The sequence below is a fragment of the Strix uralensis genome, chromosome 11 (assembly GCF_047716275.1).
Source record: "Strix uralensis isolate ZFMK-TIS-50842 chromosome 11, bStrUra1, whole genome shotgun sequence".
Classification (NCBI taxonomy): domain Eukaryota; kingdom Metazoa; phylum Chordata; class Aves; order Strigiformes; family Strigidae; genus Strix; species Strix uralensis.
In genome coordinates, this window is record NC_133982.1 from 24,939,728 (window position 1) to 24,963,304 (window position 23,577).

The 23,577-nt window shown below is 44.3% G+C and overlaps 1 protein-coding gene across 1 annotated transcript in view; it reads right to left on the reverse strand.

Moving 5' to 3' along the window:
• PRTG (protogenin) overlaps positions 1–10,007 on the reverse strand; it is an 82,731-nt gene extending 72,724 nt beyond the window's left edge. Inside the window, 2 exon segments of the mRNA XM_074880761.1 lie at positions 8,819–9,121; positions 9,920–10,007. Coding sequence (XP_074736862.1) covers positions 8,819–9,121; positions 9,920–10,007 — 391 coding nt within the window.
• Positions 10,008–23,577: the final 13,570 nt, after the last annotated feature.

Sequence of the window (23,577 nt, forward strand, 5' to 3'; positions counted from 1 at the left end):
TCATCTTGTTTTGTCTTTAACCTGAAATGGCTCAAAGGAGAGCCAAAAAAACCCAACAAAAACCCCCAAAACCTCAAAACCCTCTTGACTGGAAGATTCAGAAAGATCTTAGGTGTAATGCAAGATCTTAAAAGTGAGTCATGTGTATCTCTCAGGGTGTCCAAAGATGAGCTAGTACACATGTGGTAAAATCACAATGAGCAATTAAAAACCCAACATTTTTTCCACTTTTATAGTTCTACCAATTTGCCAGTGATAACATTAAGGCATGAAGATTTTGCACAAGAAATTCTGATCTCCTGAAATGAGAAGAATCAATGAACAGGATTATTATCTGAAGACTCTAGAAATCAAATCTGAAGATACAGAGTTGCTTCTGTTCACAAAATCCCCTCCAGTTTCCAACATTCATGCATCACTATACACAAGATATACATCACAAGCTGTAAAGACTTAGTTTAACTGCCCCCTAGCTATGTATTAAAAGAACACCAGATGACATGTTTAATGCTTGTAATAACTTTCACGGACCCCTTACCCCTGGTCAATCAGGTGATTATTTCTTTCAAAACTGTCTCTTGTCCGCAAATCATTTCAAAATGGAACTACTGCACCTCAGAGCTAAAGAGCAAATTTCCATTACATATACTACTAAGACAAGGTAGATAGTTGCTATTATTAAATTCAAAAATCATAATTTTAGCATGTTCTGAGGCTAGAGGACTAGCACAAAGGAAGTTTTGCTGCTTTGCCATCCATATACCACTCAATGTAGCCTGGAGCTGTTTGTCCCACCTAAAGCTGTGATTCAGGAAAGCCTACCAATTTGGGACAGAACAGTAAACTTGCACAGAATGGACAGGCTTCTAGGAGCTGGGACAGAGTGCATCATGTGTTCTGTGATCCTCACAAGCCTCCACGCCCATAACTGCAGGAAAATCTACTTAATGAGTTTTCTACCTGATTTCTAGTTTTATAACAAAAGTTCTTGTCTGTTCTCAATTTTGCCAGAACTTTGCAATCAGTGCATTTCCAGCTATTTCATATTTCAGAAGCCATTCCTTTCCTCAAAACTTTGCCTATGTGCAGAAACAACCTCATAAAATAATTTTCAAATAATTGTGTATGCAAATAATTGTGTAATTCAAATAAGTGTGTATTCTTACTACTTTAGTCAGAAGAGGAAATCAGTTTATACAGGTATAAACCCCAGAACCATGATTACAGAAGATTAAATAGCTGCACTCCTTGATGACTTTCTCCCTCCCCAGTAGCTAAGACCCCAGTAACCCTTCCAGAGATGGCGAAGTAGTATCTTGGTACATTGCAACATTTGTCTCAAATTCATCATTAAATTCTGGTAACAGCTTTGGGTATAAAGCTTGTTGTCAGCATTCCTATGTCTTTTATAACATGTTCATTTTCAGTATTTCATTTGTCACATTGCATTCGACTGATCTGACATCAGTAAATGAGAATGTATTCACTGAATACTATCACAATTTCTACAATGAAGTGTTCAGGCTAGAAGCAAACATAACTTCCTCAAGCTTAACTACTGAAAAATATACATTTTCCCATTTACCAAACTCCGGCAATAGCCTGACCACAGCAGGAGTTTTAAAAGCTGTTTAGTGTGACGGTGGCACAAAACCACTGGGTAACCCTGAAATCTTTACCCCATAAAATACAAAGATTGCACATCCTGCCATTTTTGTGTTATCATAATAAGGATCTAAGTGAACTTCATGAGTACACAGCAGACTTATGTGCATCCAGGGGGAATGATACCTAGATCCTACTCCCCTAAGCTGCAGATGCAGTGATGGGTCAGAAACCTCCTACCAGAAGCCCAGAGACAGGCCATTGAGAAACAAGCACTTTGGAACAGGGCCTTGAGACGGTAACTGTATTATCCAGAGGCCACTTAGTTTATTTTGTCTTTGTGAGCATTCATGTTCATGAAGTGAAACTTCCACTCACCTAAGGAGATCAAATTCAGTTTCATTGAAAAAAACCTAACCAGAATTACAGTTGAGAGTTATGAAACAAAGTAAAAGCAGTAAAGAAAATCTGTCTATTACTTTACATTGTCTTCTAATATATTAGGAAGGCCATTTCCCCCCAAAACTTTTACACAGAGAAAAAACAACACAGAAGAGGAAGTTACAATAATTTCATAAAGTCACAGACAAACCTCCACACTCCAATGGTTTCACAACCATCTCCTTCCTATGTCTGCTGTTTACCTCCAGCTATTAAAAGTAACAATTTCATTCATACAAATAAAAAAATGTTTCTACTATAGATGTAGGTTTTGAAAGGCTGCCAGATGGATTTCTAACTCCCAACACAGATCATCTAGTGATTTTTTTTTTCACCTCTAACTCAATTGTTGAGACAATCAACTTTAAAATGTAGATGCTGCTAAAAATACTGCTGCTTAAAACCTACATAGAGGTTGACCCTAGTAACTAATGTTGACCATACAACCCACACTTACTCAACAAAATGTAGAGACTTGACATTGTTGATTATTTTTTCACTTAGGTGGTGATTACCAGTTATAAAGACTGGAAGTAATCAATCCCAATTTAACAGCTGGGCCTATTGATGAAACAGAAAGAAAAAAGCCCAATGCAAAACTCAGCAAAAGATTACGTCCACAGTTTTGGAGATAAGATATGGAAAAATATGGAATCCTGAGGAAAACACACAAAAACTAGACACAAATTTGTCCAACAATGGAAATTACCATATTTCTGCAGGAAAATGCTTAGTAACTTTTAAATTCTTCCTCCAAGATTCTCTTTTGTCATTGTCTTAAATTGTTCTGCACACCATCAATAGCCACAGCTGTTAAATTGTGAAGACGTGACAACAAGTCTCTAGGCAAACAACTGCTCAGAGCGAGATCCTTTTCTTTAGGATAATCAGAGCTGGCTGACAAAAGGGGGCCTTACTGAATGCCCTTTCAACAATTTCTACACCAAGAAATGCAGAGAGAGAGGGAGGGGGAAGAAAGGGAGCAGTGGGGGGGAGCACCACACTGCAAGAACAGAACAGTATCCTTTCCTGCCATACATTGCTTTGCAAGTAGAAAAGAGATCTCAGTAGTTTACCGCATATATCACACGTAGAACTTGCACCAGGTAAGAACTGAGTGCCTCTAGTCACAGCTTAGAACAACTCTAGCATGGTACCATGTTTTCCTTCAACATTTCTCATGTAGGTGAAGGTTTTATTAGCTACAGAGTACACTGCCAATAAGACTGAGCATGCCTTTAAAAAAAAAAAAAAAAAAAAAAAAAAAGCTGTTAAAAACTTTATACATTATAAAGTTACGGTGATAAAAACTAGTAAAAACCGTAACAGCTTTGGCCTTACTAGCTAGGAAGAAAAAGCAAGGGCATAAAATGTGGCATTATGCTTGACAAATTTGAAACTGAGGTGTTGAGGAAACCCATAAAACGCTCACTTCTCTAGTAATGTGGTAGTAGAAACCAACACTGTTCATGTGCACTAGGTAAAGTTTTATACATTTCTTGTCCTGGCAACAATATAAAAGCCCATCCCTTAGTCTGTGGAAGAGCTACAGATCAGTCATTGCTGAAAGAATAGGGAATGCCCTAGTGCCAAAAAACTCCCCAAAAAACCTGTAACAGTTATGTCTTAAAAGGATGTTGACAATTTCTTCCCGTAAAGGTGTTATAGAAGCTCCAGTCAAAAGATGTCTGGGGAGTTCTAGAGGAAAATCCTACAAGAAAAAGAGTTAAGAAGGAAAATACTTCCCAGTTTTCTTATTTCTTTGGTGTATCTCAGTTAAAGAACAAAAATCTTACTGCTCTTCTTCACTGTTATCAACTGACATTGCCAACTGAGACATTAAACATCCTCCTCCTGCCTTAAATACTGGAATTGAAATGCACTAAGGATCAGCCATGTGCACTCTCAGCTTGGAAATGGATTCTCCTCTTGGGACATTCCAATCAACTAATCTAAGCAATAGCAATAAGGCAGCACTTGTAAAAGCCTATAAGAAGAGCTTCCTCAAACTGTCTGTAACCACACCAGTTCTACAGCATTAAGACTTTGCTCTCTCTTTTAATACAAGACCATTGTCTACAACTGCCATTTGCCATTTCACTTCCACCACAGTCAAAAAACACTTCTGCCCCCTAACCCCCACCCTTCTATCTCAGAATTTGTTCCTCTCTCCATTACTATTGACAACAATTAAACATACCTTTGAGCTCTACATGCATTTGGAAGACACACAAAATGACAGATTCCAAACAATACGAAAACTATATCATTAGACCACAGCCACTAAATACCTGGATTTAAAGCAAGATATTAAAATTAATTTTTAAAAAAATTAATAGCAGAAGGGCAAAATGTTTGCCTACACACATGTTCCATAAAGGCCATAGTTTGATGAACATTTATTTTTGTGACAGTCTAAGTTTCAGCAGCCTTCCTCTGTCCCCACTAAGCCTTCCCACCTCCACATCGTTCCTCTCAGTTACGCCAGTGCAATCACTTGTGAGTGGCTCCATGACAAACTGCATCAGGGAACTCATTTGGGTGAAACATCATCTTTTGTTTTAATTCTATTATTTTAACCCAGATCAGTTCCCTGTTCACTTAGCCACACATGCAGCTGTGCCCACACAAGGGCGGGCACAATGCAAAAGTGGGAACAAACAGCTGGAACTGCTAAGAAAGCGTGATTGTCACAGTACAGAATAAGGCTCAGCTGGATGCACTCTTAAGTGCAAATCTTTAAAAGCAAAGCAAAAGATGTTATTAGGATATCAAAACATAAATATTGCCAATTATTGGCACGACAGTGGGACCAGAAGTCACATCACTGCCACAGCAGGTAAGCAAAATTACAAACCTTCCACAAATCATAGCCTGCTATGCGTAAAAGGCCCAGCGTCTCTCAAACCGCAGTGCAGCGTGCACACGCAGTTTCCCTCCAGGAGCACGTTCCCAGAAACATTCTGCTTGCATAACCTTTCACTCTTGTGAAATGTAGAAACCTGTACACGAAGAATTGGGCTTACATTTCCTGTAATTCACAAACATTAAAACCAATTCAGCCAATTTACAAGAGGAGAAAGGGTTATCCAGGAATGCTCCTACCCAGCTGTATATATCCCATCCAACCATCTTAAGACTTCAATTTTCACTTCTTGTGAAAAGGAAATAAACAATGACCGTCCTGTCCAATCACTGCCCAAAGCCCATGTTACTAGCTTCAGAACATGATCCACCTTCTCCATTTTTTTCTTACTGCTATCTTACTGGATGTCTACTTTTATTTTTAGACAGAATCTTAGTTAACTGTGATTAAACAGTCGTAATTTTAAAATGCAGGAAGACAAAAATCTCATCTTATTTTTGGCTGATTCAAAGTTGTACCAGAAGTGCTTTAGACTTTCTCCACAGCCTGCACTCGTTTTATATTCCGTTAAGAGAGACCTCTCTTAGTGGCAGTGGCAGCAGTAAGTTCAATTCTGAGTAAGACATTCTCTTTACTGCTAGCATTTTACCCCCACATGTTGCTTCACAAAGAACCACACAGGAACCTCCTCATCTCCCCCCCACATCAATTAACCTGCTTTGGAAGCAACTACAAGCATGTACTGAAACTAATATTTATTTTACCTAAGCAACACCTCAGCCCCACAGTTTCCTCTCAAAAAGTAGGGGGATCTCACCAAAAAAAAAGCCCTAAATCAGTCAAATTCTTTTGTGCACGGATGAACAACAGGAAAGCAAAGCCTTGGGGCCTCTGGGGAGGAACCCTGTCCCTGCAGACCTACTCTGATGTGCTCGGGAGATAAGGCTCCATAGTGACACTTAAGGAAAGGCCTGCTCACATTTGAATTTCTGCATTCCTCAAGAACAATTCATGGCAATCACTAACTTTGCAGAGGAGCTACATGAAAGCTTTGGCCAATGAATGAGGGTCATCTGCTCTTTATCACAAGGGTAAACCTCATCCTGGCCAGTTTCTAACCTTTTAACCCTGTGAATTCTTAATTTGCACATGAATAATGGAATTCTTGCCAAGAGTGCAACCTTCAGCTTCCAGTTCCTAACTTTAGAAACCAAGAGCTGATCTCCTTGTGTGTTCAAATCTTAAACTCTCGGACAGATTAAAGTTTTTGATTTCCAAATGCAACACTAAACATTACAATTCTGAAGCAAAAGATAAGCTTACTGGCAAAAGCTCTGACCAGGCAAAGTAAAAGAACATCCTCGCACCCTGCTGCTACCAGCAACTGAAGAGAGCATTTGCTTTTTTCCTCTAAAGAAAGAATGCCCATTTAATGCCTATTCTCCACCTGTTTAATATGTATAGTTCCTTCTGTACCCTGACCACAAGGTAATTTGCTTTCGCAACAACCGACAACTGCTTCTAAACAAAATTATAAGCCTACAAAATCCCCCACAAGACTTTAATTTATTTCACTTAAAACGTCTGCAAAGTTCAATCAACTCACAACAGCAGGCAGAAGAACTGTAAAAATGAGATAAAAAACTAATTTTGCACGTGTTTTATGGGCTTCAAAATATGACGATACAAATTACTGCCTTATTTCACAGCTTTACAGTAAAGTTGACATTCTGAAACTGGTCAGATTAGAATATGACTAATAAGAAGAGACTGCTACATAGGCTAACTTCATGTTTGGCCACTAGTTAACCACTTAATCACTAAGTCAACAACACCTACTGTGATCATTATGGATCCACTATCTCTTCCAGTTTTCTCCAACAGCCATAGGAAACCTTTCAAGTATTCAAAGAAGAAAAAGAAACCTTTTGTCACAGTCTTACAGGGGAGGGAAGAGGAAAAAAAATAAGAAAGAAAGAAAGAAAAAAAAAACGGGCTGCAAAACAAGAGTCTCACTCCACAGCATACAATCTATTGGTTCACAACTCTTTCTTGGTGAAAATCTTTCATTATCAAAAAAAAAAATATTAAACCATCTTTTTTGGTGAAATAATGTGCATGCGAGAAACAAACATTCATAGAAGTTCCCTACTGTCTGAATAAAACCAGATGCAAGTGTATTACTATGCTGTAGTACTTTCTGTAGTGCTCTGTACTATTCCAGAAGTTCTGATACTGAGCACAGAGCTCATCCTGCAACGTCTCAGATTTAAAATGGCCCTGAATTTTCCACAGTCCTACACACAGAATCCATCATTCACCGCTTTGCTTTGTGTTTGTTAACAACAACAAAAAATTCCTATCCTCTTAAGAAAGGTTTTCTTCAGTCTGTTTATTAACATTGCTGACACTCTGAAACCTAATGATGTGAATTTAAATGTCAACAGTATTAACACTTCCCTTTTCACCATTTTATCAAAAGTATCCAAGACCTGCTTGGTCTATTAATCCTGTATGTGAGTAAGATGCCATAGTACAAAGTAATACATAGCCAGGTTTTTGAAATCAAGATTTCACAGATCAGCCTCTTACAGCATGTGAAAAAATTATCACTTACTTGGGAGCCCCTCCTTCCAGGCTGATTTTCAACTGCCCAGTGCTCTGGCTCACTGAACAAAGTATTTGACACCTTCCTGGGGTATCTTATGGACAGTTTTTAGAATCACTTCAGAAGCACATAGGAAAAAAACTAACAAATGTTAACATTCACGTATTTTTTTACATAAGCTAATGTACCAATTGTATTAACTTGTTTCAGATTGAATTTAGTGAAACTTGCAATTACAAGTCACGTCAAGTTTCCATAGAGGTACCAGCACCACAGTTTTGTGCAACTTGCTGCTAAGAACAGGGTTGAAGAGGTCAAAGTAAGCCTTTTCCTATTAGATTAAGTTCATCAGTTAAGTCCTATTATAGAGGGAACATGAGAAGACTACATAAACTGTGCACTCTCTGTGTCATACTTTCTTTGAAATGACTCCATGTACTTTTCGGAAGTGTTGTAGGAGCAGTCTACTAGCACAGTTCTCAACACACATCTATACATTTAAAGACACTAGGAAAATGGAGGGCAACGCACACTCGGGGTCAGACAGACTGCTAAAGCCATAAAGGCACTTACACACAACTATTTCCTTCACCATTCATCCAGCAGTAGGGAGTCACCCTAGAAACACAGCTCTCACTTCCTAGTGGACCCACGTAACAGGCCCTTATGGTCGGTTCCAGAGGACCCTGAAGCAGTTCCAAAAGGGACAGCACCCACATCTGCTTGACTGAACACAGGTGTCAGAAAACCAAGGGCTTGGTCATATAATCTCACAGTTGCCCAGAAAACCTTTTCCCTCTTCCCTCTCCCAAAGACAGCCATCACTATTATCGTTCTGCCCTGCCCCAAGATGGCACAACACAACATCAAGTTATTGAACAAGGAATAATAATTTTATCAGATTTGTAGATAGCCCTTGTAAGGCTGCCTGAACATCACTTGAGAAAAAAGACCCAGGACTTTTGTAGCAGGTTGTCAGCAGAGCTCTGCATCACTACCTGCTCTGGAACCCGGCGACCCACATGAGCCACCCGCACAAGGCAGCGCTGCCCAAGAGGTCTCACAGGTGGCCGTGCCACTCCTGCTCCATCAGGGACTCAAAAAGGGGCCAGCACAAGTTTTGTTCGTTATCTTTAAACATTTAAAAAGAAACAAAGGTTCTGTGGAATTTACTTGCTCTTTGACTTTGTAATTTGTCTTTCCAGGTACGCAATCAAAACGATAGGTTGTTGTGCGCTGCTCAGTGAATTGCTGTCACAAACTCGGGGACAGGTTAACAAACAAGGGCTGGAACTTACTTGCTAGTGTGAGGTGGCTTTTTTGACTAAGTATGGCCCCGTATTTGTTCAGAGCTAAGCACTGGTAAAATCCTTCATCAGACAGCTCTCCTTTCTTTCCTTCCACCTCACTGATATATAACGAGCCATTAGATAAAGTGTAGATCCGTTCATTTTCAGATACTTTGCCTCCGTTTTTCAGCCATGTGATAGTTATAGGAGCTTCACCACGAGCCTGGCAGTCTAAAACCACTGGATCCTTCCTTGAGACAGTAACGTCCTGAGGCTCTTTCACAAAAAACAGTTCACTAAAGCACCACACTCCTAAGAGAGAAGAAAAAGATGTTGCCCGTAAGTATAAACGTGCACTTGCGAGTCATTTTGCTAAACCCACGGCACGAGGTAAAACTATCGGTGTTACAGGCTCCGAGGTCTCCGCGCCCTCCAAACTCGGGGAAAGCTGCGGTCCTCCCTTCAAGGGGAGCAAAGCCCTGGGGCTGGGAAACGCCCGGCCGTTTGCCTCCTGCTTCTCAGGCGGACTGTGTCAGGGAGCTGAAGAACCTTAAACACGGCGCGGCCACAGCCCGGGCTCGGCCCCGGAGGCGCAGGGTGCCGAGGGGACCCCCGCGGGGCGGGCGGCGGCCACACAGGTGCGACCGTTACCGCTGCCGGGGCAGCGCCGCCCGGGGAGCCGCGGCGCCCGCGCCGCTCGCTAATTTTACAAGCCTGGCCGCAGGAGCCGGAGCGGGATGAGTCGTAAAAGGCTGATTTTACAAGAAATCGTTAGCGAAACCCCCTCCCCGCCGAGCGGAGGGGCGGCAAACCGCCGGGCGCCCCTCAGGGCCCGCCCCGGGGCAGCCGCCCGGCCCTTCGCAGCCCCCCTCAGCTCGCGAGCGCGGGGCTGATGAACGGCCGCTCTGGCGAGAGGGGGGCAGCGCGCCCCCTGCCGGCGGGGCGGAGCGCCCGGGACCCCTCCGCGCCGCCCGCCCCGTCGCGAACAAAGCGCCCGGCCGCGGCCGGTTCCCGCTCCCGCGCCGGCCGGTACCACCGATGACCGGATAAATAAAGCCACGTGCGGCGGAGCGCGGGCGGACAATGGGCCTCCGGGGCGCGCGGACTCACCTGGCAGCGGGAGCAGCAGCGCCCGCAGCAGCGCCCGCAGCAGCGCCCGGCGGCGGAGCGGCGCCATTTAGCGCGAGGCGGCTGGCATGCCCCGCCGGCCGCCGCCACACAGCCCGGTCAGCGGGCGAGGGGAGGAGACAGGGGACGGACGGAGCGGCCCCGGCGCGCCCGTCCCGGCCCTACTCTCCGCATCTCGTCTCCATTGGCCTTTGGGGAGGAGAGGGGCGAGGGGCAGGGCCGGGCGGGGGGCGGAGGAGGGAGGGACGCCGCTGGACGGGGCGGGCCGCGGTGGACAATACCCCCGGCGGCAGGGTGGGGGGGGGGGGGGGGCGGAAGGCGGCAGGACCCGCCGGCCCCGCGCACGAGGGGCGACCGGCTCCGGCGCCATCTGTGCCGGCCGGGGGCAGGGGGGGGGCCGGGCTCGACCCCCCGCCCAGGTCAGCGCCGGCGCTGCCCCGGAGCCGCGGCCTCTCCCGGGCGGCGGCGCCTCGGACAGCGCCGGGACCCGACGGCAGCTTCCCCGCCCGCGCACCGGGACAGCCCCGAGCCTGGACGCTCTGCCGGCTCTGTAACATCACGGACAGGGGCTGCGCCCCTCCGAGCAGGGCAGGATCCGCCGGCCATGCCTTCCCCCAGGGCGCGGGCGGCTCCCGGGACACCACTAACCGGCATGGCAAGCATCGGCAAAACGTGCGCTTAGCCAGACCCGGCCTTACCCAAGACCTGTGCCAAACCTGGAGCTGCCCACCCGGGGCATCCAGCCCCTGGCAGGGCTCAGCCCAAGCCCCACACAGTGGATGGCCTAGGGCCCGGTGCAGGTGCAGTAACGTCCAGGTTTGGCAGAGCACCCCCAGCCCCCAGGGAAAGTGGCTTTCCCACACAATTTTGGATGGTGAGGATGGGAATTGATCAGAAACAGTGCCATTGCGTCAGTCATTCTCACTGACCCCTTCATGCAGCACCAGTAAAACCACTTCCCGAGGGCTGTGCAGGCCCCACCAGAAAGCAGCCATAAGTTTACATCTGCCTTCAGTTCAAACTGCAAACACAGGGCTTGAGAATCATGCTATCAACACCCCCCAGACGATGGGTATGGGAGACATCATCAAATCAAATGCTGCCACTACTATCTAAGCTTTCAACTTTACCCATGATTTTCCTCCATGCTTGCAGCCAGTGATTTCTAAGCTCTTTTTTGTCTGTTCAGAGTTCTAGTTTCTAAAGTTACCATGTAGGAAGGCATCTTCTTACTCAGCAGATTTGCTCCCTGTTTGCATTCATTGTGAGAGCTGCTGACTTCAGTGACCAGCAAGTTTTTACTGCTTTTTGTTCCTGCCAGCACTGCAAAGCTCACAGAGCCGGGAGCTGGCAGCCAAACTTGGTCCCTTCTGCTGCATCATCACCCGGACTGGCTACAGCCTCAGTCAGTGACTCCTCTGAAAACCTTCAGGAGAAAATCAGAGCTATCTAAACACAACATAAGCCCTAGTTTGACCTATATCACCATCCTTACTTATCAAAAATACACAAGCAGGAGAATTCAGAGAAACTTCACACAAGTTTTCAGGAAAGGTAATTAGGAAAGATTTGCTTTACATGCAAATCAGTTACCCAAAAGGCATCCAGGGAGTTTCACAGTGACTTTGCACACGCACCAGTTCAGCATCCAAATAGGAGCAAATACAGCAACGGGATCCACTTGACCCAATCTTTTTGAATTTTCCTCAGTGTTTTACTTTATCCACTCCTAAAAGCGTGAACTATGAAAAAAGTATCACAAGTAATTTTGTTTATATTATTTTTGAATATTAAACATATTCATTCTTTCTTGTGGCAAACTCATGGCACAAGACTTCCATGGCAGAAGCGGTTGGCTGTGCTGCACTGCCCAGCACTGGACACAATCCCACCCATCCCAGGAGGGAAACTTCCTTGCGCAATTCACCAACCCTTTTTGAAGCAGGAGTTGGTCCTTGTGGACCAGGGGACAAAAAAAGCCAACAGAGAGCAAGTTGTAGTCCTGCTTGTGGGATGGTTTCCATTAGCCATGTCATCTGTGCTCACTGCTGTGTTCTGCTGTGGCAGGGAAACAGCTTTACTGTCTCCCTGGACTACGCTGTGCCAGCAGGAGGTTTTGACTCTTGAGATCAAATGCAAGAGTTGTCTTAAATGACTTAACAAAGAAAAGTGCTTCCTGCTGGAGCACTCCTTGCGCCTGGGTCTAGGCAGCTGTGAACACCAATATTTCCATTTTCACATTTCTGTTGAGCCAAACAAATATTAAATTCCTTACTAGAATTAAGCAGTCCTATAACTAGATGGGCATAAATGCTCCCTCCTTAATTTGTCAGAAGTCATTATTTTAACACGTTTTCCAGTAATTAATTGGATTAGAAATAGTGCAGACTTGTGATAACATATCTAAATTCATACTTCACTGCAAGCTGATAAACCCATTGAACCACAGTTTAAAGTCACTGCCAGCCACAATTTTGTCAAATACAGCATGTTAGTAAACATGGACCCAATAAACAGTTATCTACTTGGCTAACCATCCCACAGAAGCATTATCTTGAGTAAGCCAGAACAGCAGTCCAGGATGACTACAAGACATTGCCAGCCAACACAAAACTATCCCTACTTTGCTGCAGGGCAGCAATTTTTCTTCTGTCACCAACACAGACTTTTTTACTTGACTCCATCTGCATTTTTGGCATGTGTGGGAAACTATGCAAACTTCCCCAGTTTTTGTGGTTCTTTTCAGACCTATATAAGCCCTTTTCTATGCTTTCTCTTAGGTTTTGGGGTCTGCAAACAAGCTGCACACATCATTCAAAGAAATAACTTGTAATACTCCAGCAGCCAGCTCCTCAATGCCTTAAAACCAAAGTCAGTAGTAAGAGCTCTCTTTGAAGTGTTACCAACAGCTGGAATAACAGCAAGTTGTCCAGGTTGTGGTCTGTAAATAACCTGATTTACCTTATGCTGCATTTCAGCCTCAGCCCTGGCAAGCCCAGTTTGTTGGTTCTTTTCCCCAAAAATAAAGTTTTTAAAAATCAGATTGACATGAACAGATCTAGCTCGGGGCTTTGCTCTACTGCTCTTCTGCATGTGAGGGCAGCTGTCAATCCATCCAGGACTGCTAAACTGGGCTGGGGCCATAAAATCCAGAATTCTGGTCCCGTTATGAACCAGCAAGGAGAGACACTTTACAGAGGTGAATGAAATCTCATGACCATGGTGTTTATACGCTTTGCTTGAAGCATTATCAACATCTCTAGAAAGGGAACTAATAGGCAGGACTCTTCCCTGGGATGGAACGTAGCAGCCTCAGGAAAATGGAAGCTGAAAATTCAACAGTAACTGGAGCTTTCCAAGGTGAACTCTGTATGAGATCTCTGCAGCCCCAAGCCCAGGATGGAAAATGCAGTTTCTTTTCAGGTTAGAGTAAGATTTTTCTGGTGTTAGACCATTCAAATATCTTTCAGCTTAAACCAGAAATAGCTCTGTTCAGTCTGTGGTCAGTTTTGCACTGAGCATTTCAGCTCTATCTAAGAAAAAGAATAGCATCACGTTAACTCTCTTATCCCCGTGGTCTGGGAAAAGCCATCACAGCAGCACAGATGGTGTTTGGCATGGCCACAAACTGCCCGAGCTGGGTGCCCACATGCCACCCTGTCCCACCTGACCGAAGAAGCTCAGAGGTGGGAAAGTGGCTTTGCCTACACAATCCGTTCCCCCTGTTTGGTTTCACACAGCTCTGCTCTAACACCATCACACTGTGGGACAGAAAAGAATAAGGAGGAGCACCCATGGGTGAGAAACAAGAGAGGTGGGGAGAGCGCTGCTTACAGCAGTTTAAGTGTCCCCATTGCCACACATGCAATCACAACACTATCCTCAATTAGCTGCAGCCTATGTGAGGTAGTAGTAGGGTCCTGGACCCCAAATCTATTTTTAAACCAACATATAATCATCATCCCTGCCCCCCCCCCCCACTGCTCCCAGCCCCACAGGCTCAACCCTTCCCTGCTACCAGTGCCAGGTCCCAGCTCATCCTCTGGCTCTGCCAGGAGGTCACGGCAGGAGCTGCCGTGTGTCACTCCTGGCATGAGGAGTAGCTACAGGCACCCAGAGGAGAGGGTACAATGACCATGGGCAGCTTAGCACAGCTGCAGCAGTATTAGAACTGTGGTCATTTTTCAGGGCAGGCTGAGAGCAGTGGTAATTGCTGGAGCCCTACTAACTGCAGGGGAATTATGGCAATTTGCACCAGCTCAGCTCTGCCTTCAGCTGGTGGAGCCCTCAAAACCCAGCTGATGGGCTGCCACTAAGCTGCACTCCCAGCAGCATGTCATTAACCCTTCTTCTCAGGAAAGCCCCTTTTTCCTTTACAGTTCTTGCTCCAAGTGGTTTTGATCTGGTGTCACTGTAGGCATGTTTGGACACTTCCTTGTTTCTCAATTACAACTGTATTCACAGATTTACAATATGTTAAGCTAACTCTATTAAGACCCACCATACAAATGTTTACTTTCAGCACATTTGGTCACTTAGCAGATTCTTGCTTTATTTTGAACCTGTGTAGAGTTACCATCTCCATTGCCTTCTCAAAGGAGATTCACTCCTTCCATGAGCAGATGGGCAAACACACCTTGGGCTGAGCCCTGGGAATGCTAATGAACTTTCTCTCTAGGGAGCCTTCCTGTACAGCAAAAACACACCTTCTTGACAAAGGGATTTAACACAGATCTCATCTGGTTATAAACTAACAAACACCAAAGAGGAAGGAATACAATGATTTGACACACTAGCAAATTTTTTTTTTTTTCCTCCTTCCAGCCACCTTCCACAACAGCGCTCTACTGGCCCAAATTCGTGGATGTACCTCAGCCAGGTTGTTTCACAGTGCCCCGGAGGCAGCCTCCAGATGTTTACTGCCACCCCTGAATGCTCATCACACCATAATGAAGGAGAATCCTGTCATGAATTTCAGCAGGAGAAAGAGAACACACCAACATCCTCCCCAGCTCCTGGAGGTAACCACAGGCAGTTTGGAGGCGTAACCTCACAGGGATCTGGCAAAATGCATTTCCTCGCTCTCCCATGCCTGTTTGCTGCTGCTGGAAGGTGGGAAAAAATACCTATTTTTTGTCAGTCACTCTGCTGTTTCCCAGATGCAAGCCATTAGGTCTTCTGGGTACTTTTAACAAACCACACAGCCATGGCTACAGAAACAGAGAGTACGCACCTGAGGGCATACCTGATCTCAGATGCGCTCTTTCCCTTACACACAGTGTAGGGCTCTTATGGTGTGGAGTTTGGGTTTACTGCAGCTCCACGCTCTCTCTTCTGGCCCTTATACCACAGCTGACGCTCCTCTGCCTGCAGTGAGCTCCTTGGGACACATAACGAGCCAGAAAACTCATCCTTTTTTTCAGTAGAGCTTGTTTTCTCCTGGTTTATCTCCCTAACTTGGCTCTTTGTGGTATAAAAGGAACGGTGAAACACCAAGGGTTGCAACATGCAGCTGAAGGTATGGCAATAGCATGGGACAGCGGCTGCCCTGACTCGGGTCCGCCAAACGGCCATGAACATTTCCCAGGCCATGGCTGCCTGCACCCCTCTGCCAAGCCACCTTGGGCTCTCACATAAGATGCTGAGCACTATTTACTTCCTCTGACCCCAGGGATGCAAGCCCTTGGTGATCGGCTGGCTTGGGACCAAAGTGACAGCAGACAGGCAGCCGCAGCTGGAATCTGTGCGCTGAAACACATGGAATAACTTCATTAAGGGTTTATACATATGTGGACATCACAGCAAGGAGTAGGAATGGTCAGCAGGTGGAGAAGAGCTGCCCCATAAACTGCATTTGCAATGTACATAGTTTTTAATTGGCTCAGTATGGTCCCTTCTCTCAACCCTTTCCCCAGTAAGAAAACAAAACAAAATTCTGGAAATGCTACAGTACTGTACTCTGATGTTATCGTCCATAAATCAAAGTGTTAATACACTGGGTCGATACAATAAGTATCAGACCAAGAATAACCCAACAGAAAGAAAATATCTCCTAGGTTACCACTTTCTATGTTTGAATCTACAACGGAATTTCTTGAACCTTCCAGACAGAGGCAGCTTTTTGTTAGTGTCTTTCTTGCTTATCATGACGACCCACTGTTCTGCAGCTATTTGTTTAGCAACAGGCATGAAATATGGTCTCCTTTCATCCCTGTATAAGTTACCTTCATTCTGCTGTTAGAACAGGAAATAGGCAAATCATTTCTGCCTCTTTTCCTCTACATGTTTGCAATCAAGAAACAATTACTGGAAATAAAAGAAATGAAAAACAAAGCAAGTCAGAGGCTGACTAGCAGTTGGACATACTGCTGAGTATACCATGCTACAGATACCTATTTATTTTTGCTGTGAAAGATTGCAGTCCTTTCCTTTGTCTTTGCCTTCTCAGCTTGTTAACAATGCAGTCTGTCCTCTTATCTCCAATTTATCCCAAGGAACTATTAAAAAGAAGGATTGGAGGAGGCTTCCTGCTGCTCTTGTCCCATTTCACCTCACAGAGACATAAGGAATTGCTGGTCAGGGAGAGGCCACTTGGCCAAAGCAGCCTGTGCCCCAGAGGTTTATCTCCTCGCTGCCAGCGCAGCTCCCTCCAGCGCACTGCCCTGTCACAGGAGAGCGATCGCCTCTCAGGAGTGTGAAGATAAACAGATTTGAAGCCTTCAAGGCATGTTCCTAGCACCTCCTCCCCCTCACACGCACACAGGCTCATCCTGCAAACGGCCCCACGCACAACATGGCTTTGGGGATGGACTCCGAGATATTTGAAGGGCCACGCGAAGCTGTGACTTACACCAGAACGGCTCTAACCAAGAATTCAGGCTGAACCACTAAAGGCAACACCCTGGTGAAAGGAGCAAGCCAAGGTGGGGGGACAAACTGAAGGGAGCCAAAAGCTGGACAGCACAGGGGTGATTACTTTTAATGCCAAAATTACTGCTTCCATCAGCTGCAGTCACTGGGATTTCATCTCAGCTGGGCTGCAGTAGTCACTTGGGAGCCCATGGGGATTTCTGGTATTTTAGAGGCTCTGGCAGAGCTGTCTGTCCCATGCAGGAGGCATGGCTGGATCTCAGTGCCCTGCACAGCCAGGGGAGAGGGGAAACAGGGCAGCCCACCCCAATTCCTCTTTCCCCCCCACATTGTTACCAACGTGGCTCAGGTCTCTATGTGGTCCCTGCCCAGGCACAGCAGGGCAGGAGGAGATTAGGGGCTCTGCTGGAAGCACATCCACAGGCACCCTCAGTTGTCTGATGCAATTCAGTGCTTTGCAACTTGCAGTGCCTATGTGAGGTTGGTGTAAGAGCTTGTGTGGCCAAACCACAAATCAGAGAACTGATCCTGATGGAAATAACTTCGAGGGGGGAGAAATACAAGTATTTTTTTTCTGGAATCAAGCCCCTGGTGCAGTTTAGTATGTAGCATACACAGGTGTGCCTGCGTAGTGCAGCAGGAGAGCAGCCATCAGTTAAGGCTGCTGAGAGTATAACTTGGTTTCAGCTGTGCTGCTCTCCAGTATCTAATCATTACCCCAGGATTATGTCTGACATTTTACTGTCATTTTTGTTCAGATACCTCTAGAAGGTCACAGTGGCCAAATGCTGGCACATGACAGAACTTGTATTGGGAAAATAATACATGTATGGAATAAATACCATGTGTATTCCAAAATGTTCATCCTAAGTAACTAGGGAAAAAAACATGTGTCACAGAGCGGGGGGAGTTTTATGACAAGTTAGTGAGTTAAACTGGCCTAATGTGCTCAGCTAAGGACCAGGCCAGTGCAAGTCACTGAGTGGAAATCTCATCTGGAGCAGCTGATGCCACAGGGGCATCCCATTCAGCATCAGCAAGCTGTTGCAGCACTGTAAGCATGATGCCTTAGCCTAACTAGAGAAAAGAAAACCTTCAACATGCAGAGAGCAGTCCAAATCCTCCCTTGAGTATTAAAACTCCTCCTGGCTTCAGGAGGGGCAGAGATGGACAAATGCCCTTTCCAAGGCACCCTGAGTAAGCTGCAGCCCCCTCCCTGTTAACACCTCCAGTGCAGGATACCCCGAGTCACATCCTGCAGCTCAGCTCCCCGTCATATTTCCATTCCTGCTGCAGGCCAGCCTACAGCCCCAGATCAACTGATTTAGCTCTTCAGTCTTCAAGTTAGATACAGCGTGATTAGGATTAATTTCTTTCTACAGTGAGATCTCAACTGATCCAGCCTGTTTGCACCTTAAGAATCAATTAAATAGCTAGACTTTTTCCAGTACAAAAAAGTATTTACGTGACTGAAGTGTTGTTTGCTTTCCTAATTCAGGTTTTACGCAAGCATGCAAAAAATTTCAACTTCACCTCTTTATCTTTAAAAAAAACTGTAGACATTTATATAAGCAAAAATTGGATCTTAAAATGGTTTACAGTCAGACTTTGAATTCTCGGTGTGGAGAACAGTATAAATGAATTATGTTGAAAACAAGCATAATTTTTAGCTACATGTTAATAGAGCTCAACTATATTTTAACTTTAAATTACATTAAGAGAAGAGCAGTTGTAACGTTCTGATATAACACAGAGAATTATCTTTTACTGACCTGTGAAGTAATTATTCTGTGAGTCCTCAGCACAGGATATACATGATTACTTAATACTTTTTGCACAGGATACCTATAATATACCAACATACGAATGAACAGCTTCTCAATCCCCTGGTTTTTGCTCCAGTTCTGTAAGACTATGTAGAAAGGAAGGCGTTTACTTAAAACTCTGCATTACAGCTAGCAGTAGTGCATTAACAACTAATTAGGAATAAATCTGTTAAGGATGGATGACTAATTGCTGGGCAGCAATTCACAAAATGAGGGGGACACTCACAACTCCACCAAACACTTTCCACAACTGAATTTAATATATAACATATCATAACTAGAAAATATTATAGCTATTCAAAGTAAAGAAAATATATTTACAGAAACCACAGCTTCAGCTAGAGAGTTATTTCTAAGTTCTTCAATATAGCAACGACCCAGAAACTCTATTACCTGGGCAAAGGAAGAAAGCAGGTTTTCAGGACAAAGGGATGGCATGGTATGTCCAGGGTAACCTCTATTAAAGTGGCATAGTTTGTCATATCTGACAACCCACTGAAGAAAGTTATCACTAGTTAAGGGCCTGACCCTGCATTCCTTAAGTAGACAAAAATCCCTTTGAAGTCAATGAAGCATCCTGCTCAGATAACTATATCAGGATTTAGCAATTAATGAAAACTTCTAATTTCTTAAGTAGATTATAAAAGGTTTTCCCTGAAAAACAACCATTACGTGTTACTCACAGCAACTCCACGGCAGTGTGGGTTTGTTTGGGGCAGCTCTTGCAGCACAGTAACTCTTTCTCACTAACTAGGAATTACCAAAAGTCAGAACCACATTGTTTTCTATTTCCATTGATCTGCCTTAAGTGTTCTTCTCTAGCTGATGTCTAGTTGAAGGTTTCGACAACTTTGCATTCAAAAGGTCAGTAAGCAGTCCTCAGGGCAATTTGATTTAAACCTTTTAGCATTTTGCATACTCCCAAGCAGCAGTGCATAGTAGGACATATGTGTTCACAGCCTCTGAAAGGTCATACTTCCCAGCCCTCAAAACAAAACCCCGAGTCAGAAATATTTCAGCTTGTAGAAAGTATCAGAAAAGCTATCAGACAATTATGAAAACATTTTCCATTAAATTAAACTCAAAAGGACTTAAGAAAAACAAATCATGATGTATGTTTTTAGACTGTGGTGTATTTCAACAGAAAGTTTTACATTCTGTCACATTTAGGAAGACTGCCTTATCTGTCTTTCCTCAAGAGGCATGCTCACTTACTTAATGTCTGTTCAGGTTTTCCAAGCAGCTTTGCCTCCCCTCTCCCTGAAATCCCAAGCCTCTCTCTGGGATGAAAACCTGAAACCTACAATGCAGAATTTGTTTGAAGTCTCATTAAGCAAGAAACCTCAAATTAAGGACAGCTCAGCAAAACAAAACATTTTTCTACAGTCACGTGGATGTAAACCAAGAATTACATGGAAGTTGTCCCTCATTATCCCCTTTGCAAGCTGTTTGTATTCTGATTAGTCTGCTAATGATATATGTTCCACATAGAAAAAGCAATTAAGTCTCCACTTCAAAGAAAAATGATTTAGTGTTCAGAGTACCAAAGCTTGTGCTTGCATCTCCTACTGATTTTGTGATGCAGCAGAGCAATACAGCAGCTGTTAAATGCTTAATTCCCATTTATAACAGTGGAAGATGGTAGGTGTTGGGTGCCTTTTAAACATGTCGATAAGGTGCTTCTATGGCACCAGAGGTATGGATTCTTGGTGGTGGTGGTGGTCTAACTGTAGATAAACAAGTGAGCTTCTCAGTTCACATAAGAACTGCACATTGATTCCTTTACAGAAATCATTCATTAGAAAGGGGAGATACTAAAATAAAGAGACTGCCCTAAAAAAGCAGAATCTCATACAAAGAAAATCATTTGATAAGATCCTATGTGAAGAACCGAAGCACTACAAACTAATTAATGAGAAACAGAAAGGAAAACACAAGTGAACAGACAACATGAAGAATGACAGACAGAAGAGCCTGGTCTCCTAACAACTGACATTCTTTTTGACCATGCAAGAAATGAGTAAAATAAAAAGAGTATTTAAAACTACACTTACTCAGTTTTATTTACTTCATATGTGTTTTAGCATGTTATCATCCCACTCTAGGGAACTGATAAAAGTATCGTGTATTTGCTAAGCAACACTGAAGTCGCACTGAAAAAAGTACACAAGAAAAAAAGCAAATCTGTGCTGATCCAGGACACATTTCACATTGAAACCCACAGATGCCTCTGGCATACTGTCAATGAGACACATGCAGATTTTTGTAAAGACACTGTCAATTAGTGAAATAGCACCAAACTGTGCTATGGATTTACAGAACAAATCAAATGCCAAGGTAGTAGGTAGCTTGCAAAGTAAATTTACGTATGAAACAACAAGGTTAGAGAAGGAAAAATAGGGTAGAGAAGGAAAATGAGTAGCCTATAGTCATCTATTTTGCATAAATTGATGCATAAATACTCAACCCTGTCTCTAGTAAAAGATAGTTTAATATGCTACAGATGTGACTTATTAATAGTAATTAAAAATAATTTTAAGTCATGTGTCCTTTGAGCAGCATTAAGTGAAGCCTCAGTGCCCTTAAAATAAATTATTTTAGCTTCCTACTAAGCCACAGCTCTGCCTCATGATATGACAAGAATGCTGAAGAATCACCTGTACCACCTTGAGAAGTGAAAGATTTGGTGCAAATAACATCCAGCCTAAAAATCTGTCAGTTGAGATAAATGAATTGTGAAGAAAAACCCCCACATCCCCCACTGCCCCAAACCTCCAAGTTATTGTTGAATGCTTCTTGTTTATACCTAACATCTCATTTCTGTAACACCAGACAGCAAAGCATTTCCACATACACGATAACCTTTGGAGTAAATGAGAAATTTTGAAGACAGACAATTTCAGTCCAAACCCCTTTCAGTCAATACAAATCAAATTATTGACAGGGATTGAAAAATCTAAGAAAACCTCACCCACAGCAGTCTAAGTAGACCTTTGCATTATAAATAGCTTATAGTGTAAGCCTTCATTGAGGTTAATGTATATAAATTACCTTTTTTAGGCTAAATAAATTCACTTCTTTGTCAGCACTGTATTTACTTATTAAGAAACAGAAACACCATTCACTATCATGGTAATAATACACAAATAAACGTCACCACCCTTATTAAAGATGAAACAGAAGTGGTTTAACTTCACCAGAAAAGTTAAGCCGCTGAAAAATGTCCAAATTTCCATTTCGTGTCCGTGGGTGGCGGGGATCGAACCCGGGTCCCGTGGCCCGGCGCAGCAGCGCCACCTGGCGGCCCGCCCCAGCAGCGCCGCTGAAACGCGGCCTCGAGCCGCCGAGATGGCGGCGGCCGGGAAGAGGCATGAGGGCCACGGTATCACGCTAAAAGACAGATGATTAAATCCAGGGCAGATTCTCAGGTGTATGTTTGAGGTTGAATCAGTATTTACCTGCCGAAGGCACAATCAGTGGCAGGGAAACGTTTTGCTTACAGCTCTCAGGCTTGGAGCAGCCCAAAAAACAACCAAACACACCCGTGAATTTTCAGTGCAATGTTTTTAAAGCTGAGAAAAGTGAAACTATTCCCATTGCAGCCATCTTCTCCTTCATGTGATGGTCCCCTCCCTGCTCTAGAAGTAGCATCTTGCTCAAGTCTCCCCTTAAAAGACAGTTTCTTCATAGATCTATACTTTTAAACTAGATATGCACAAAATCTCTTACAAGTGTCAACCCTATATACTTTTTTTTCAGCAGATTGGTACCTTTAGCTCTTACCTAACTGGGAAATTTTCTGCCTTACCCTTCATCTGGGACTGCTGAGTGGTAAGCATAATGAAATCACAGCATAACAGAGATGGTAATTAACACACAAGGAAGCAGCTGTTACACTCTCATCTGTAATGCCACAGTACCTGGTCTGCAGCTGGCACACAGACACATACTAGGAACAGTGTTTCTGGTGAAAAAAAAGAGGTAAGCATTCAGAGCAGCATCTTTGGAGTTGCCCCCCCACCATCTAAGTGTATATGTTTCAGGGAATATGGAGGTGTGATAGGCAGACAATAGAAGTACAAAGGGATATGCAGCAGATCCAGGAGAGCACCTCCCTGGGTGGCCAAGCCAGCACCCTTGTTAAGCTGTTTGTGACCCACAGATGTCAGGGAGCTTAGTCCCCTGCAAGAGCCAGGGTTTGCACTTTTGGAATTCCTTGGGATGCTTCAAAGACCACTCCGCCTGCTTCCTCATGACAAACAGGTGGTCTAGGACAAGTCTTCACCAGGATGTCTCCTCTGACCCACACCCACAAAGCTCTGTACCAGCCTGTCACCCCTCCCACATATCTCCCCACATCCGAGTGACTCCAGCCATACGAGCTGTGTCTCTTGCTCCTCCTGGTCTTTCCCTGGCTGCCTGTCAGTGCGTTCAGGCACACGAGGGTGGCATCCTTCACAAGGGTTGCCTCACTCCCACCACCCTGCCCCAGACTTGGCACCACTGACCTCTCTTCTCTTACTTAACCACAAGCTGTTATCACCATTCCCCAAGAAACCTAGTTTAAAGCTCACAGAAGGGACTCTCTGCACTCTATCACCTACCACTTCTCGGTGTCAACACTTGGTTCTGGCTGGTCTGGCTCTGAACCCTTCCCTTAATGCAACTTGTTCCTTTCTTTGTCTATTACAGCACCATAGCAATTTTGTAGATTCATACCCAAGGTTGGAGAAGCCTTTCTTCTGATGCTGGAAGTCAGAAGCTCCTGCAAGTAAGGCCAGACCTGTTCCAGCTCCAGGGAGAGGCACCAGATACTCCCTGCAGCCTGAGATGCAGCAGCATCCTCCTCCAGGAGCTTCCACCCACGTGCCAGGGCTGCTTCCCCCAGCTTGCACTGGGAACCAAGCCCTGTGGTGCATCCCCATCGCTGCCGGGCAGTCTGTG